Below are 19,108 nucleotides of genomic sequence, written 5' to 3' on the forward strand. Positions count from 1 at the left end.
CTTTACTCTTGCTACTATACATAATAAAAATGCATTTATTCATTATGTCCTAGAACATGTGTCTCCTTTGAGATGGAACATAAGTGTAGGTAAGACATCCAAAAGTATGCATGTGTGCAACCACTGGTTTTCTTCCATTGCATACCTCATAAGGCATGACAATGTTTAATATCTAATTAGGAGAATGGTTCAACACATAGCAAGCTGTAAAACTCATATCCAACCACAACTTATCTAACAAAGACATTCTCATAAGCATACATCTAGCCATCTTCATAAGAGATCTATTCTTGTGCTTAGTGAGACCATTCTCTTGCAATGTATAAGGTAATGAATAATACCCCTAGAAGAAAGAAATGCTACAAATTCCTTTGAAATTACACTCCCCTCCTCTCTTAGTGTAGAGAGACCAATCTGTAGAGACATACTAGAGTTTTCAACCATGGCAATAAAATGTTGAAATCATAAGAATACCTCTAATGTGTCCTTCAAGCCAACCACCTAAGTGTGATGTGTAGTCATCCATGAAAGTAAAAAAGTTGATGCATCCATTAAGAGAGTGAGTGTGCATAGGGCCACATATGTCATTATGCACAAGCTACCATTTCCATGTGACACCCACATTGCCATCCTAGGAAAGCTAAATCTATGCATTTTGACAAGAAAACACCCACTCACATAATGGGCATTTTGCATTTTGCACAAAATCATGCACCATATCATGCATGTCCAAGAACAACAAGTTGTTAAAATTCAAGTGCCTAAATTGAACCTGCTAGAGCTTTATAGTACACAAGATAAAAGCATATGCAACCATTGAATCGAATACAAGTGAGATTGTCTATCATAAACATCAAGTCTACAATCAACAGCAGGCATAAAGTACGAGTGACAACAATCACATCATCATCATGCATGCCCTTAAGCACACATCGTGGCCCAACGAAGCAAACTTCAAAGCCACAAGTAGCAATGACTAGCTCAATAGTACATAAGACAATCCACAACTTCAAAGCCACAAGTAGCAATGACTGGCTCAATAGTACATAAGACAAAAGCATCCACAACCATAACGTCCAAACAAGTTTATTTATCATAAAATTAGGTCTGTAGAAGCCACTGCATAAAGTATCAATGATGGCAATCACATCATCATCATGTGTGTCCTTAACCACACATCATGGCCCAACAAAGAAAACTTCAAAGCCATAATTAACAATGACTGACATTGATAACATGTTCTTCTGAATACCAAGTACATGTAAAACATCCTTTGAGGTGACAATATCCACATGAATTGCAGTAATAAGGATTTTCCACATGCCTTTGAGTGGTTAAGCAATATTGTTGGCACATGTGACAATACCCCCTAAGTAGCACCAACCAAAGAAATGATAGATCTTTGAAGGACATGATATGCTTACTAGGACCACTATCAAAATATCAATGCTAAAAATTGTCCTCTATTGAAATGCCTACATCATTTTTGGTGGGGTCATAAAGTACAAGACACTACAAAAGCATATGAACCAAAAGTTCCCATAAGATAAGAAGATTTGCTCATCCTTCCCACCACTGGGAGTACTAGATGTGGTAGTCGTGACACTCCATGAGGCTTGTTTCTTCTTCTCTTCTACAACCTTGTGCTTGAAGCACTCAAATATCCCATGTCCTCACTTGCAACAATAGTTGCATCTCATCTTTTTATACTTGTCCTCTTTGTTGTGCAAAGAACACAATGATGAGTTACCCTTGCCATTTTGATGATTGGATGAGGAATCACCTTTTCCCATATAATGAGAAGAGGTAGAGTTCTAACCATGTGAAGTAGTAGAAGGGTGATTGAGATGACTCTACTCCCCTTGCAATAGAAGTGAGATCAACTCATCAAAGAGATTAATAATGCCCATTTCCATGAGAGACCACGTACAAGGTGGTAGCAAGCATCTCATAGGATTGTGGAAGTCCACCAAGCACACTAGAGACAAGATAGTCCTCGGATACCTCCTCATCAATGTTCACCAACTCACTCATGCCAACTTGAAATCTATATAGTATAGGGTCCATGTTTTCTCCTTCATGCATCTTCTCAATATCTAACTACTTCCTCAAATAGGCAACATGTCTCTCATTCCTATTCTAATAGAAAGATGAGAGCTTATTCTAAGCACTTTTCACAGTCCAACATGAGTGAATGTACCAAACAATAAGTATCTTAATTGAAAGAGCAATCAAAGAGTGTGCTTGAGTATTAGGAGTAAGAGTAACCCAGAACTTTTGAAGAGCTAGAAGTGGTAGTAGAATCACCTGATGTACCAGTACTATCACTTGCACATGCACTATAGCCTACTAGACATACCTCTAGGTGCATTAGGGCCTACTGAACATACATGCAAATCCATGAAAATCTCTTAAATTCCTTTCTTAATAACCAATAGATGCTTCATCATGTATAACCAAGTGAAATAGTCAGTACCATCTCACTTGTAATTAGCAGAAAGTGTCACAAACAACTTATTTTGATTATGCGCCATACTTGTACACACAAATGCGACTAAGGCAACTACTCAAATTTGTCTGAAAATGTATAAGGGAGTTGATACCCCAACACTTGCGTGTTAAAAAAATGGCTAAAAATAAAATGAGGTGAGAAAGAGCATACAACCAATGCAAATGACAATCTAGATGCTCTTCGCACATTTACACATACAAAAGTCTAGGTTGAATATGTTTTATAGCTTAAATACCCTTGTACAATCTTTATATTAATCTAACTATCATATAGTCACTAATCTTTTGTATGAAATATTTTTCTGTATGAATCATTTTTCATACAAAAAATTGTAATACATTGTACAAGCCGTACAATACCCTAATTATTATATAGTCACTAATATTTCATATGAAATATGTTTTTGTATGAAAAAATATTTTGTATGAAAGATATACTCTCATATATAACTACAAGAGTACAAATCAAAATTGGTTTGTATGGAAGAATTAAACATTAATTGCAACTCTATCATCATAACAATAAGATTTTAAATAAAAATAATACTGTACCTCTACACATTAAAAATTTTAAACTTCTCAATTGTTTAATTTTTTTGAAAATAAATTAATGAATTAAAATAATTAATTAATTTTAATCATAATTTATTAATTAAAATATAAATAAATAAATAATGTAAACGACTGTGCTAAAAATTGGTAACATCTTGGTCTTAGTTTGCATACATTCTACACCTTGTTTAGGATTAGGAATGAATATACATTAGAGACAAATATACATTAGAAATCAATAAAAAAATTGGTGCTATTTTGTATGCATCGTGCACCAATGTGCTAAGAATTAAAAATATTCATTAAGGATGAATATCTGATAGAAATTAGTTACACCTTGTGTCGATTTGCATATATCCTATACCAATGTGTTTAAGATTAGAGAGTATATCTTAAGGCTAGAAATATCTCAAGAATGAGTGCTTTAAAAAATTATTTTTTTAAGTGATTAGAAAATCCTTAGATTTGTGTAATGCACTTAAACCTTATATCATATAAAGAAAAAAAATAAAAATTCATCCATAAAGCACATTTAGAATGTAGTAATACATCATTTTTTGTGCACTTACATGTTTATGTTGTTTAGCATGCTTATGCTAATATACCTCTTAATTTTCTTATGAAATATGAGCTTATAAAACGATTCGTCTATTAGCTATGATTCTTTTTTAATATATAATTATCAAATAATATTTAATAAAATATGTAATTATCAATCATTATTATATATTTTTAAAATTAATTCAATTTCACATGTGTATTTTTAGGTTGCTATGATACGTGATGGTGAAAAGCATAAAGAAAGAGATGCTCACAAAACTAGAGTGCAAAGCAAAGCCGATGGAGTGATTCGAAGAATGGCAAAAGAGTACTTTGTTGGTCACTTTTGAAGTGTCAATGCACACTAGACGTTTGTATAACACTTGGCCAACCAAGGATATCAAGAGATAGTGAGCCACAATAACTATGGAGGCATGATAAACAAACCAGCCTTGAAAACCTTCATTCACAAGGTTCGACACATTGATTGGCCAACTTAACAAGGAAGAAAATCCCTGAGAAAATCTAATCTTTGATTCCCTCCATTTTAAAGAGAAGCTTCAACTAGTGGCAAAGTTAATAAGCACATATAAAAAGACAGGTCTCGTCCCTATACTCACAGCTACCTAGCAATGTTTGGATCAAATAAGTCAACAAAGTCCCAATAGCTTATACAAATTATACATTCTTCAAGAGCACCCAGAATAAAAGCATATAGTTGAATGTGAACAAAGCGTTGGCATAAAGAGAAAGGAAGCGACAACATTTCACAACGAGAATCCACAAGCTAAAGATGCTTGATTGCACAAGCAATCCAATCTACCTTGCTTGGGCATGAAGATTTTGTTCATAGATCAGATAAATTGATGTTTTAAATATCCATTGGGCTATGGAAATTCAAGCATGGTTCTAGTTGTAAATGTGAGGGATGATGACTTCCCAAAGGTGATATATGCCACAAAATATTTTGAAAGACAAAAGTGCAACAATTCCAATGCAAGGGGCAAGCTTTGTTAGAAAGCATGCATATAAACTTTCACCATCCTTGTATTGTGTGTTGTTTTCTTACTATTGGAATGGTTCAAATCTCCAACATAAATGGGTTTTTTGAGCTCCAAGAGAGATCCAAATGTCATGGCCCCTAAATTTGTTAGCCTGCCCCAAGAAAATGATTGGTATGCACATATCCAAGGTAATGCCCTCTCCTTTATGGTTGGATTTGGAAATGTGTATTGCACATAAAGAAATTACTTTATAATGACTTGCATATTGAAAATGTATTTCACTTTCCAAGGCATCAAGGAGAGTGTTTATCAATCATTGATTAGGGTATGACAACAAAGTTTAATATGCACGTGACATCATCCACAACCACCAAACCAGTCATTGGATGAAACAATACATCAACGTAATCTTTGCAAGCATGTTGCTCCAAAATGTATATTAGCAAATCCTCCTCTATTTAATGTAAGGCAAGAAAATTACTCCATTTGTTATATTGTACATAAACTCCTTTCACTAGGTGTACGATGTAAGAGTAGCAAGGAACAAATCTTTGAAAAGTTAATAAACAAACTTACTAGCTTAGCTGTGAAAAGGGATCAATCGTACCAACATTTAAGCATTGAGAAATTTATTGACCTTATAATGGAGTACACCCATGGGTTTCAACTCCATGAATACTTTAGTCTCCATCTAAACAACGATATATAAAGCTTCTCATTAAGATAGATGCAACAAGCAATTGACGTCCCTTATTTTATGGATAGCTTTTATTGTAACATAAATTCAATGTTTGTAATATTTAATGATGACCTTTGTGGATGTCCATCCCTTGCAAGCCAATCATTTACCTCATTTAATCATTCGCACCTTTACTAAATTGCTTTAGAGTCAATTGTTTGAGGGTCATCACTTACACCATTTGTATCATTTATAAGTTGATCATTCATACCTTTACTAAATAGACTCTACTTTATTTGTTATTAGGCAATTAATTATACATTTATTCAACATTTTCAACTTATTTTCATTACTTTTTTATTCACTTTAAACTACTTGAAAAATTATTGTTGCATTGCTTATAAGATACATAAGCATGCTTGAATGCACAAGAATTATTGTCATACCAATGAAAAAATTGTAGATATTAAATGCTCAAGTGCATAAAGTATGTTGCACAACAATAGCAATATGCTTTTAAGTTCACATAGAATATCGCTATACTAATGAGAAAATTTACAAAGCATTCAATACTATATGAATCATACTATAAGCAACAAAACAACTTTTAACATATAAAAGTTATGATTACAAAATAAGAGGGTGTTTAATATAAGGCTTGTCAATTCACACAACCAAGATTTTGCATTCTCCGCAGCATTTAGAGGCACACCCACCAAGAATGCACTTGATTTCCTATGTTTATATCTACACCATGTCAAGTTTAGAGGCATTGGCCACAAAATGCAATGACACAAGGGATACACAAGGTTGCTCCGTGCTCGGAATCACCTCGTATCTACACTACATCACTGTATTTTGTAGCCAATGCCTCCCAATGCCTCCGAACTCAACACGAGAAATATATAAATATAGAAAAGCAAGTAGGTTCCTAAACGGGTATGCCTCAAATACTATCCATTTTATCCATCATCTTGTGTGTAGCAAAAGCCCCAAATTTGCATGTGGAAATTTCAAGAAACTTTAAAATTTGGACAATTTGCTTGAAAACCCCCCAAATTTTTGGGCATGGAGTGCTTAAAATTTGAAGTTTAAGGAAATTCAAAATGAGACGTGCAAGACATACTAAAAATGACACAATTTTTGGAAAACCCCCAAATTCCAAAAAATAAGATTCCTGCATTTTCAAGGTTTCTGAGTTTTTCTTTCAAATAAATATGTGTGTCATGGTGACGTGGGAGTGCAATGAGGGAAGGGTCGTGTCGAATAGCCATCACGAAGGCAGCGTCGACATTTCCGAGGCTCCCGGCATTGATTTTCTGCACAAGCAACAGTACGACAGTATGGAGGCGTTGATGGCAGGTTGAAGGCGGCCGAGACCAACAAGGCACTGTTGTTCCTACACGCGATTATCGGGCGGGCAAGAATTGCGTAGAGGCTAGTGGCGACAGGCACCAGCTAGCGGCAACATACTGGCGCGCTGGATGCAGTAGCAAGCTTATGGATGGTTGGCGGCAACCAAAGATGTGGTGATTCTTGGAGAGAATAGGCTATGGGCAGCAATGACGTGAAGGACTGACTCCACATCTAAAAGCTGACAGTGTAACCAATGCGGCAATGAGGTGCGGCTGACAACACATCTGCTCTTATACCACTGTTGGATTGAATGCACAGCTCAATAGGCATGCTATGGAGTAGAGAGTAAGAGTGAGCAGATGCACGAAGAAGCATGCAACAGTACCATGTTTAACCCCAAGATTATATAGAGTGTGCTTACACGAGAAACAAAGCCTTCCCCAGCAAGAGGATGAAAGTGCAAGTGGATAGGTAGCAAACTACAAGGTGTATTTAACAAATATTGAAAGGCCTCCCATCGCAGTAGATCATACAGGACTGACATTGCATCTCAGTAAGACCCTGGCAAGAATTCTATGTGTTAAATGCATGTACATTGCCATGTAAAGACATTCAAAAATGATCAACAGCAGTCCCATCCACTTGAACACCTGCCTTCTCGATTGGACATTCTACACTGCTGAAGATAATGCCAAGGACATAGCTTGCTACACCTTTTGGAAGTCTGGCAAGTAAAATGAGATTCATGTGGCACCTTTCACCCTCACACTTACTATCTTTCACCCTCACACTTACTATAAAGAGGGTAACTTCACTTCACTTCAGGAAAGTCTAGTTAGTACCTGCATGTGGCATGATCCTGACTGCTATGTTTCCAAACTGCTCCTGTTAAATTGTTATGTTTGCTTCCTTGATTTTCCTGCCACTTTTGGCACTCTGGATTACCTACACAGCCACTCCATGCAAACTACTAGACATTCAAAGAATATCATCAATTTGCAAGTGCATCTGCAGGCAGACGTGAATCAGCAGCACTTTAATGTGTTTTCCAATGTTTAAAATAAATTCTGATTTTTACTCATCCCCCCTCCCCCTCCCCCAAACAAAAACTAAAGTGTGTCCTTTCGGTGTGCAAGTAGAATTAGTACATCAAACCGGTTGGCAAAAGCCTAAAATAAGAACCAAGTTAAAGCAATCATACCTCTAATTCAGAAAGAATTCCAAAAACAACCATATCACTTATCCACTTCAATAAGAACCGAGTTAAAGCAATCATATCTCTTCTCCAGAAAGAATTTGGAAAGCAACCATGTATCTTATCCACGTACTTCAGAAACGGTGACTTGAATTCAGATAGCCTCTGAAGATATTTCAATAATAAGGCTTAGGACACGTGAAAAAGAACTCTCTTGCAAATCATGCAATTCTGCAACTTGGCTTTATAAAAACCAAATCATATATGAGAATTTTCTGAAAGCTCATATGAAAAAAAATATTGCCCATGGTTCTCAGGGGCAAGATGGTAAATTTGCTGCTGATTAATAAGTCCTGATTAGAGGCATCAAAAGGTACTCGAAATACAAAGTCTTCAACTCAGGTGCCTCAAAAGTTTCCAGTCAGCAGCTGCTCAACTTCACGATCTCTTAATTCAAATGGAGACTTTGCAGATGGGACAATTTGCTTGTTGCTCCAGCCATACATCAATGCACTAACAATAATTGACAAGTCCGTAAGTCAACTATAGTCATGGAAAAATGTGGTGATTTAGAGAACAGTGCTCTTAATCAGGACATGAAAAGTAAAGAAATCAAACCTGCTGATGAAACCCATGCATACAAGGAAGCCGTCGGACTATCTCATTTACAATTGGTCTCTCCAAACAAATAGAGCAAATCTCCTCATATACATCTGAAGGCTGGCCAATGATAAAATTAAATCAATTAATGTTGACAGGACTGCTGAAACTTTTTTCAACATATTAACAAACTATTTTCTTGGCAAATATACATACATGGTGAGCAATCTAATTCTTCACATGACTAACTTTAAAACAACCAGCACATTCACACAAACCAGCCAATGTAAGTATGATCTATGTAATACAACAAATAATCAGATAGCGAGTATGGATTTGGTGGTGATTTTCTAGGAAGAACGGCTAAAGAAATCCTACGCCCCAAGGAACTGCTGCCAAAGGTCCCGTCGATGCCCAGTCCCCCTGAATCTACTCCCAGTAGCCTCTGTGGATGACCAGAGTTCCACCAAAGTGGCATACACCAAGAAGCTCTGACCACTGAAGACCAACTCACAGCGGGCCTTCTCAAGATGCCAATAATCTCCCATGCCTCAAATCATGGCTAATTATACTACTCAAAAGTAAAGTATACGATGAAGTACAGATGCTCAACAGTCCAGCTGGACTGGATGCAAATCAGATTGCATCACATATAACAAGGCCTTTCAAGGAAGTCTATGGGGGAGTGAGGGAAAGAAGCCAGGAAGGAGTGGGTTATCATCCTGCAGGCTGAAAAACAGACTAAAGCAACCCTACATGTAACTGTGAGGCTGCTAATAATCTCCCACACCTCTAATCGTGATGGAGAAGGCTCCAGTTACGACTACCTAGAAGCTGCGGCAGAGCCTCCAGGACTACAACTGCACACAAGCCAGTCTCAATGATAAAGATGGTGGCCTGCATCTCCACCTCATAGAATAGGTGATGTCTTTGACTCTCTGCCTGCCAGCAGAAAGCACACCAGGTGATGGGCCCAAGGCTGGGCTCCATGCAATGGAGTATAGTACAAGCTCCCTCCAAATCAACTGCGCAGCCTCACAAGAACATACAACTCGCTTGAAAACAAGTTGCAAGCACAATCAGGCTAATATAGAGAGCCAGATTGATGGAGATCAAAGCAATGGTAATGATTTCAAGGAAAATAACACGTCCAATATTGAGTTGTGTGACTAGCTTGAATACCCTGTTGATCTATGAAAGCCTGAATCACTTCATGTGTCCTCAAACTCAGCAAGAATTGTGCACCAAGAGAGTGCTAGACACACTACATTACACAACCTATGCAACATGCTTGACATATCTTTTATTATAATTCTCTCTTCTCTCATCTTTCAAGTAGTGTATATACACTCTTGAACTGTTCAATAAAACCTACTCAACCTGGCTTGAATTATCGTTTTGTCCGTATACATTTATGAGTGTTTCTAAATCCATTCTCATAAATCTCTCTCTCTCTCTCTCTCTCTCTCTCTCTCTCTCTCTCTTGTAACACAACTTCTCCTAGTATCTCAAGTTTCTCCTCATAGCACTAGACTTCCTTCACCTGCTTCTCCCTCAGGAAATGTTGTCTTGATGTACTATTCCTCACAAAGCAAAAGAGAAAACTGTGTCATAAGGAGACTCCACATACTAGATAAAAGCAGATCAAAATAGTTGACTTCACCACCTGGTAAAAGGGCTGTCATTGAGGCAGCCTTCATGTAATGCATGAACCACTTGCATTAAAACAGCAACTGCACTATTCTCCAGGGTGGGATATCCCAAACATGCATCTTTCTACAGTCCAAAAGAAGCATCCTTCTAAGTCCTTTAACCAACATCTACCTGAATTACTGACACTGGTAGCTGCTCTATTCTGTCAACTGAAGCACCATTTCGCCGAGTATTAGCATCATCCAAAGCAAGTAACATTTCATAGTCACCTCTGTCATGCAAATATAAGTCGTCAAATATCTGCATAAAACTTTGATAAATCCCACATTTTACTACAGTTGCTTGTAAAAAAAATAAGCGAGAGCACGGTTGAGAGAGAACTCATTGAAATCTCGATCAACTTGCTCCAACAAAGGAGATGTGCCTTGTAACGCAGACTCCAGCACTGCAAGGATGTCTAACCTCTGCAAAATGCAGATGGGTTTCAATAGAAAAAAATGGGCATGCCAGCTAGATTATAAGTCTTGTTACAAGAATTCCTAGAATAGCCAAAAACACACTGAGCACATTCACTTAAATATTTGGCAGAAATCACCAGAGTTATAACATCATCATCTTAGGTCAACGACTTTACAGTATCTAAATCGACTCCATCAGGAAAATGGAGATGACTTCCATCAATGTTTGAATCCCTTCCTCCCAGATGATAACCCCTCCTTTGTTGATTATGACTTCTATTTTGCATATTTCTTATGAGCCTTGATCTCGTAGACACAGAAGGGGACCTTGCAGACACAGAGTTTATTGAAGGCATAAACCTTTGCATCTGTCTTCTGACTGCTTGCAATGCTGAAACGTTTGCCTGTCAGGTTGTTCAAGAAAAGAGACAAACATAAGTCTGTTTGAGCAGAGGTGCACAGTAGCTCTTTCAATGAATTGGTATTTGATTTGTGATAAGTTTCAAATTACTATAACACATTCAAAGTTTAATGAAGCATCATATACAACTTGCTTTTCAATACCCATGCTCGTGCAATCATCTTTGGGTAGAAGAAGCACAAGTTTAATACAAAATATACACACACGACTCTTAGACCCATTAACATTAGCACCAAGCAATCCAATGAAAAAACCCATCTTGGAGGAAACACTTACTTGTAAAGTTACACAAACTCATGTACAAGTGTGAATTTATTCTATCAAAGAATAGAAAAGGAAGGGTGTGGGAATGAAGAGCACAAAGGCACAAGTACAGACAGGGAGTTAATCTAGATACATAGCAAAAGTCGAGATAGAGGCAGTCACTAAGTGTCATGTATGAGATGCTGTCATTAGGGTACCAAACCCAAAACCTAGACAATCGAGGGTTTCAATCTGCATAAGTTATTTGCCAACTAGACCACACTATATGCACTAAGAATAAAGACTTCTGCTAATAAACAACAAAACCTCGATAAGGCACTAGCACCTGCATGGCTGTCTAACAACAAGCATAGCTACAACTAGCTTATTGATGCTAGCTCAAATGCAAGTATCAGACTGAAACCACAGTCTATACTTACAAGATCCAACTTCAACAAGCAAGAAATCAACTTGATACAACTTGTTCAAAGTTTATCATCTGAGTACCTGTATGACAACTCTGCTAGTTATCTACCACCTGAGTGTGTGAACAGACCTGTGTGTGTGTGTGTGTGTGGTGGGGTTTTTTTTTTTTGGGTGTGTGATTTTACAGTTAGGGTTTGGGGTGAATCCCTAGGCCTATAATGACTGCCATATGCTTGTACGTTTTATGATGTTCCAGGTCAAGACCATGTGCCCCTCTCCTCAGTCTCTAGGCTAACGTATTGCATTTCTTTCACAAAAAAGAGAGTGAAGCATGCCATATAGAGGTTAAAGAATGTGACAACTCATGATCATGATGGCTTAGTGGCAAATCACTTTGCAATGCTTGTGATAATGCACCAATGTTGGCTTGTACTTTTAATAGGGCAGTTTGTGAGGGATTTCCAGCTAACTAGTCACACCATACGATTGTACTACTCATATCAGGGTGGTTTCATATGTTTAGTACCACACATTATGCATGGTATGGAATGTACACATAAATTTTAAGGATAGAATACGTTGTTTTGTATGTTCATTAAAAAAAATACATATAAAATTATATATAAAATCAGCTCACACACATAAAATGTGCAACTTAAAGATAGATTGTCATAAGGACTTCAAATTTGATGCTTTGCTTAGCATTTGATTAAGCATTAATCGATTGTGCATTAATCAATTGTGAAAATGTGAGGTGCAGATGTAATGTGCAAGTTAGTTATTTCACAATGACGACCCAAGGACCCTGAGAAATCAGTGGGTGTCAAAGGCAAAAGATGTGATTATTTGTACTTGACAAGTACTAGGTGGTAGCTGGTATCACATCTTGGCCTAGTAGATTTTATTAGCCATAAATGTCAATGGTGACATTAGGAACTAGACATTAATTAATTAATTAATTAATGCCCATCCAAGGACTTATAAATGCTCAAGGATACTTGGATGACAATTTGGCCTGGCCAATTTAATTGCTGGTTGATAAAATCATTTTTTTTAGAATGAACTCATAATAGAATTAGTTTTCAGAATTAATATTCTGAAAGTAATTTTATTGGGCTTGAAAAATGCATTTAGAAGGCTGCCACTTAGCAAAACTTGCCCATGCAAGTGAGGAAAAGACTATCAGAGGCTGTTCGAGCCTCATTCCAACATGATGGAGGTTGGGAGAGGAAGAGAGTGAGCTACTGCTTCAATTTTCCAGCCATTGGTGATCAGCCGAGTCATTGGAAGCTATTAGAGAGTTGCCCCTAGCTGGTCAAGAGGCCATTGAAGGCAAGTGACAACCCCTATAGGTTGTCTACAGGTAAGTGACAGCAGTTTTGGGCCCTACAAGGGCAAGTGACTACATATGGGGCTCTAGTTGATTGTGGGCTATAATCAATCAGTCATTCACAGCAGGGCAGGATTAAATTTCAGCCAATTTTGGCTATGAAACTCTGAAATTTCTCTCTTCAATTTCCTCTCTATTCTCTCGACTAATCCACAACTTCCCTCAAGAGATCTCAACCAATTTCAATCCCAACACGGTGAAATTGAAGAACGTCTGCTGCTAAATCCTAATTTACAGCAGAAATTAGGGTTCACAAGCCACCTTGTGAAGAATGCTCAAAATTTAGTGCCTAGTACTTGAAATTCAATAGCTAAAATTTGGGGATTTCAAAGAATGACAAGAGGCCAACCAATCAAAATTAAGTTTGGAGCAGAATCTATCTCAAAGAGCAAAGTGAAGGCCAATCCCCAAGCAAACCAAGGGTCAGATTGGTTTGAAAGGCTTACTCGTTGTTATGGATAGTAAGATGTATTGAAGATTGGAGGGGATCAAGCTGGACCTCATTGTACTTCAGCCTTTCGCAATAGAAGTTAAAGATAAACCGCAAGGGGCGCCAATTTAGGGGCCAATTGGGTATCCAATGTTCAAGATTAAGTGGTAACATTTACTATACCAACTGTCCACATAGAACAACTTGGATACCAACCAAGTAAAATAGTTTACCCTGCATGAACTATACCCTTATTGCCTCGTTCTATAGGATTATGAGCCTACTACTATTGATGAGGCTCTTGCACAGGATGTATGGCACTGTGCTATGCACAAGAAGCTCGATTCCATCGATCGTAATCAGATTTGGGAGTTGATTTTGAGTCTAAGGAAGCGGAATGTCATTGGTGTGAAATGGGTGACTGGGCTGATCTCTTTCCAAAGCTGATCTCTTTCCAAAGCTTTCATCTCAAGCTTCTATGGTTCATCGCATGAGTTCTTTGGGTCTTCAAACAATCCCACGATCAGAGAGAGGGTGCTAACCTATATTTTGTTAGTGTGTCATCTCTTGGTTGTGAGCTTAGTTAAGAGTCTGACAAAGATGGAGAGCCCTACCTATTTCAAACCATTCTGTTTTGTGTGCATTTCTTTTTAAGTGCGTTTAGGGTGTGTTCACACTGGCACTAGTTGTTTGCATTTATTTTTCAGTGGCTAGGGTGTGTATTCTTTGTGCAAGTCAGTTGGGATTTGTGCCAATTTTTTCGCAATCTATGCAGCTATATCAACATGATCTAGTGCCCTCACTGACAACTTGGGATGTATGCAAGGACTGATCAATCTGCCATTGCATTCAGCCTTCCATTCAGATTCAGTGCAAATGATCACTTCATTCTCTTCTCTCTTCCTTGTTAGAATTTGCTAATTCGCGGTGGTGCCCAATGTAATTTGTGTGGTGTGTGGACACTTAAAGAGGGTCAAAGTGAGGTGTGGACACCTTGTGTCTTAGAACTTTAATGTGGTGACACTAGGCCCTACAGTTAGTTAATTACCACTTCATTTTCTTCTCTCTTGTTAGAATTTGTCAATTCAAGGTAGTGTCCAATGTAATTTGTGTGGTGTATGGACACTTAAAGAGTGTCAAAGTGTGGTGTGGACACCTTGTGTCTTGGGACTTTAATGTGGTGACACTAGGCCCTAGAGTTAGTTAATTTCACTCTAGTTAGTGTGTGGAAGGTTAGTCACGTCAATCATAGAACTTTGTTGTACTTCTATCTAGTACTTGGCAATCAATTGTAATGTTGGAAGAGAACTCCCACTCTCTCTTCTGCTCTCATTCTCACTATCTTTTTTTTTTCGTAGTAGGTAATTGTATTAATTATGAAAAAAAGTTCCAAGACTACAAGACTACAAGATGCACAATGGCTCTAGGCCATCATGCATAAACCATATACAACAAATTCAGCAAAAGAACAAGAGTGCAAGAGGCACACCGGAGCTAGACGAGCCACTTCACAAAGGATCAAGAGTCTTGACAAGATTTTATGGCATGGGCCTTGGCCTTTGCTGCCAATGTCTCCAATACACCATCTTCAAAGAAGTCTCCCGATACCATGAAGGGATTGGATCGCTAATGTTTGGCCCCTGAGGAAGAAGGCACATTTGCAAGATGGAAGATAGAACTAAGATACTTGCAATCCCATGAAGTGATGACTCTACCAATAGCATCAAAGGCCAACTAGGCTAGAGGGCCACAGGTGCATGTCAATGATTGGCTATTGTCTCTCATTTCTCTCTCCTCCATAGCTAGATCTCACATTTAGTATCCATAGTATCTCGAAACACTGTTTCGGCAGCTCCGAAACGGACCGGCCGTTTTGGACTGGGGCAGACCACCGTTTTGTGATCCTACGGCCCGTTTCAATGCTAGCTATCCAGCGCACCAAATCACGATTTGAGTCCGGTTCCAGGCTTCAATATAGACGGCATCGTGTTCACTCTAGCTCCTGCCTCCCCTCGGACCTCCAGCTCCCACCTCCTCCTGAGTCCTCCCCTTCTTCCTCTTCCTCTTCCTCTTCTTCTTCTTCTTCTTCTTCTTTTTCCTCTTCTTCTTCCTCTTCCCATAATCCATTCCCTTCTTCTTCTTCTTCTTCTTCTTCTTCTCCCCCTCGCCCTCCCCCTCCCCCTCCTGCTCCCTTCTTCTTCTTCTTCTTCTTCTTCTTCTTCTTCTTCTTCTCCCCCTCCCCCTCCCCCTCCTGCTCCCTTCTTCTTCTTCTTCTTCTTCTTCTTCTTTTTCTTCTTTTGCTTCTGCTTATGCTCCTTCTCCTTCTCCTTCTGCTTCTACTTCTCCTTCTTCTCCTTCTGTTGCTGCTGCTGCTGCTGCTGCTCCTCCTCCTCCTCCTCCTCCTCCTCCTCCTCCTCCTCCTCCTCCTCCTCCTCCTCCTCCTCCTCCTCCTCCTCCTCCTCCTCCTCCTCCTCCTCCTCCTCCTCCTCCTCCTCCCTTTGCCCAATATTGCCATCTTGATATCTCAACACGTCACGGGGCACAAGGGCCAATCTTGAGGGCGGCATGTCCTATTCATAGCAAGAAAGTATTTACAAGATAGCCGGAGGCATAGCAAGGGACTTTGTCACAGGTGGAGAGTGGAGCTATCAATGCACTACGACACAGCTCATTCTTCTTCTTCTTCTTGCTTCTGCTTCTTTCTTCTTGCTTCTGCTTCTTCTTGCTTCTGCTTCTTCTTGCTTCTTTCTTGTTGTTTCTTATTCTTGCTTCTTACTTCTTCTTGCTGTTTCTCCTTCTTGCTTTTGCTTCTACTTCTTCTTGCTTCTCCTTCTCCTTCTGCTTTTTCTGCTTCTCCTTCTTCTTCTTCTACGTCTTCTTCTGCTTCTGCTTCTTCTTTATCTGCTTCTCCTTCTGCTTCTTCTTGCTTCGTCTTCTCCTTCTTCTGCTTCTATTGCTTTTGCTTCTGCTTTTTCTTATGCTTCTGCTTCTGCTTCTTCTAAGTCTGTTGTTGTTGTTGCTTCTTCTTCTTCCTCTTCCTCTTCCTCTTCCTCTTCCTCTTCCTCTTCTTCTTTCTTCTTTCTTCTTTCTTCTTTCCATAATCATCATATCATGGCGCCGGACCCATATTGGAGACACGTCACTCCAATCTAGGGATACGAGGGCTCTAGCGGATCAAAACAGTAGCGGTGTAACTATTGTGAATTGGAGAAATCATGGAGCGTAATGCACATAAAAGACCACTTGGCATGCATTCCCAACAAAGACATCAGGCCTTGCACAAATATATTGGCAGAAGTGACAGTAAGTCTCTATCTTTGGCGCCGAAAGCGTATGGGTATTGAGCTAGAAGAGGATGAATCCTCTCATCCAACACCACACCGGGCTAATGAAACACAAGTGAGGCAAAGAGAGGCTAGCAGGCCTAATGGCGCTAGCCAAATTGGAGGTGCCAGTGGCCCATCAAAAAAAAGTGCATCCATATCCGTATCGAGTCCAAGTGCAAAAAGAACCTCGTTGCCATCTTCTAGTAGTGGTGGGCAAAAGGACTCCTTGCATGGTGCAAGTGTCCATGCAAGACTTCAAAGGCAAGCAATTGTGGAGACAGCTAAGGAACTCACACGCTTATTTATTCGGTGTGCTATCCCTTTCAATATGGCCACTACACATCAATGAAAGAAGACAAATTAGGGTCGTAAGCTGCATAGGGTGTGAGTGGGAAGGCCCATCCGCAAATGCATTACGCACACAAGGGCTTCGAAAGGTGAAAGCATCCATAGAGACTCAATTGGAGCCCTTGAAGGAGACATGGATAAAATATGGATACACAATATTATGCAATGGATGGTCGAATATGCACTGAAGGAATGTTTACATTGTTTTGGTGTCTTCAATTAAAAACACCATGTTCATTAAGGCCATCGATGCCTCTGCCTTACGCCTTACCATCACAGGTGCTTTTATTTAGGAGTCCAAAATGTAGTGCAAGTGGTGACAAATAATAGAAGCAATTGTGTGTCTATGAGACGATGCTTAAGGAGGAGTTTCCTAGCATAGTATGGACTCCATGTGCATCCCATTGCCTTGACTTGCTTATTGAAGATGTTGGGCAAATATATTGGGTGGATGACATTTTCAAGATGGCAACAAGCATGGTAAAATTTGTGAAAAAGAGGCCATCCATCACAAGCATGTTTCAAGCTAATAGCACACTTAAGCTATTAAAGCCCTCTACCACTAGATTTGATGAAACCAACCTTCCTTCCGTGGATGGGTGGTAAATCCTTGATTACAACTTAATTACAACAGCAAACAATTAACACAAATTTGAAAATACAAATTTATCTACACCCAATTGGCCCCAAAATTGGCGCCCCTTTCGGTATTTCTTTAGCTTTATTGAAAAAATGATTTACAATGGGATTCTTCCAATCCCTTTCAGTATTTCAACTCCCCTTCTTGTCCAAAGTGACCAGCAAGTCTTCAATCTATTTTGCCCCTTGATTCGGGCACTTAATTGGCCTTCACCCACTTCATGGACAATGAAAATGCCCCAAATTCAATGGCTAGCTAGTCTTCCACCTGAATTCAACTGAAATTCACCTTCAGACCTTGTTAAATCCAAGTCTTGGAGCTTCCAATTTCTGACACGCTTCCCAAGGCTGTTGCTAAACCCTAATTTCTGTTGTAAATTAGGACTTACAGCAGAGAAATTTGCAATTTCTCAACCTCCAAGGGTCCAAATGCTGAGATCTTCGAAGCAAGGCTGTGAAATGGGTAGGAGATGAGAGGGAAAGCTGTAGAGAGAAAAATTCAGAGTTTTGTCGCGAAGAATGACTAAAAATCAGTCAAATGCAACTGTTGCCCTACCACAACAACTTGTAGATGCAAAGTACTGAAAAAAATCAATCAATTACTGCTGCTGCTCCATCTCAACACCCTGTAGATACTATCACATGCTGTTGATTGGTCTTTTCTTGCCCTTGGCTACCTCCAAAGGTCCTCCAATAGCTGCAAATCAGACCAGCAGCCTCCCCTCCCTCTCTCTTGCAAGCTGAATTTATAGAAATGTCTCTCTCCAGCCTCTAAAGACTTTTTTCAATCTTGCATAGGCATTTTTCACAAGTGGCAACCTTCCCAAATGGTTTTTCCAACATTTTTCATGATTAAATATTAATTTTCAGCCTTAAAATATTGAAAAGTAATCTAATAATTATTTTGGTGCCCTGAAAAATAATCTCACTAGCCAATAATTAAATTGGCTAGGTAACTTCCATTCCCGAGTGTCTCTACGCCATCTTTGAACATCAAATTGACATTAGGTACCATTAAACGCCACTTCTCTAGTGTCCCAACTGACACTTATGGCCAAATGGATAACCTAGACCAACAATTGGCACCAGATACCACCAAGTACCTATGCGGCATAACTTACAGCAACTTTTGCCTTTGACATCCCGTGGTTTCTTCGAGTCCCGGACTCATAAATTTACTTTAACCCCAGTTGCACCTCACCTGTGCAACATTTACTTAATCATGTGATTAGAAATCAATCCACATGTTAAGTGAGGTTTCAAAATTACATGTCCTCGTGGCATTTGCTTATATGTTTATTGTATTGGAGAGTTTGATACGGGTCCATCCATATTTG

At 39.0% G+C, this 19,108-nt stretch overlaps 1 protein-coding gene across 8 annotated transcripts in view; it reads right to left on the reverse strand.

Moving 5' to 3' along the window:
* Positions 1-7,996: 7,996 nt before the first annotated feature.
* The window catches only part of LOC148012202 (RING/U-box superfamily protein), a 60,989-nt gene continuing 49,877 nt past the window's right edge, over positions 7,997-19,108 (reverse strand). For all 8 annotated transcript variants that reach the window (XM_087669487.1, XM_087669486.1, XM_087669484.1 and 5 more), the window contains 5 exons: positions 10,725-10,952; positions 10,472-10,554; positions 10,262-10,361; positions 8,456-8,557; positions 7,997-8,350 (listed from right to left, as the gene is read on the reverse strand). In XM_087669487.1, coding sequence (XP_087525613.1) covers positions 8,291-8,350; positions 8,456-8,557; positions 10,262-10,361; positions 10,472-10,554; positions 10,725-10,952 — 573 coding nt within the window. In that variant the 3' untranslated portion in view covers positions 7,997-8,290. The remainder of the gene's footprint in view (positions 8,351-8,455; positions 8,558-10,261; positions 10,362-10,471; positions 10,555-10,724; positions 10,953-19,108) is intronic.

Source organism: Lygodium microphyllum, chromosome 27 (genome assembly GCF_053477565.2).
Source record: "Lygodium microphyllum isolate KBCC chromosome 27, Lygodium_microphyllum_v1.1.10, whole genome shotgun sequence".
In the NCBI taxonomy this organism is placed as follows: domain Eukaryota; kingdom Viridiplantae; phylum Streptophyta; class Polypodiopsida; order Schizaeales; family Lygodiaceae; genus Lygodium; species Lygodium microphyllum.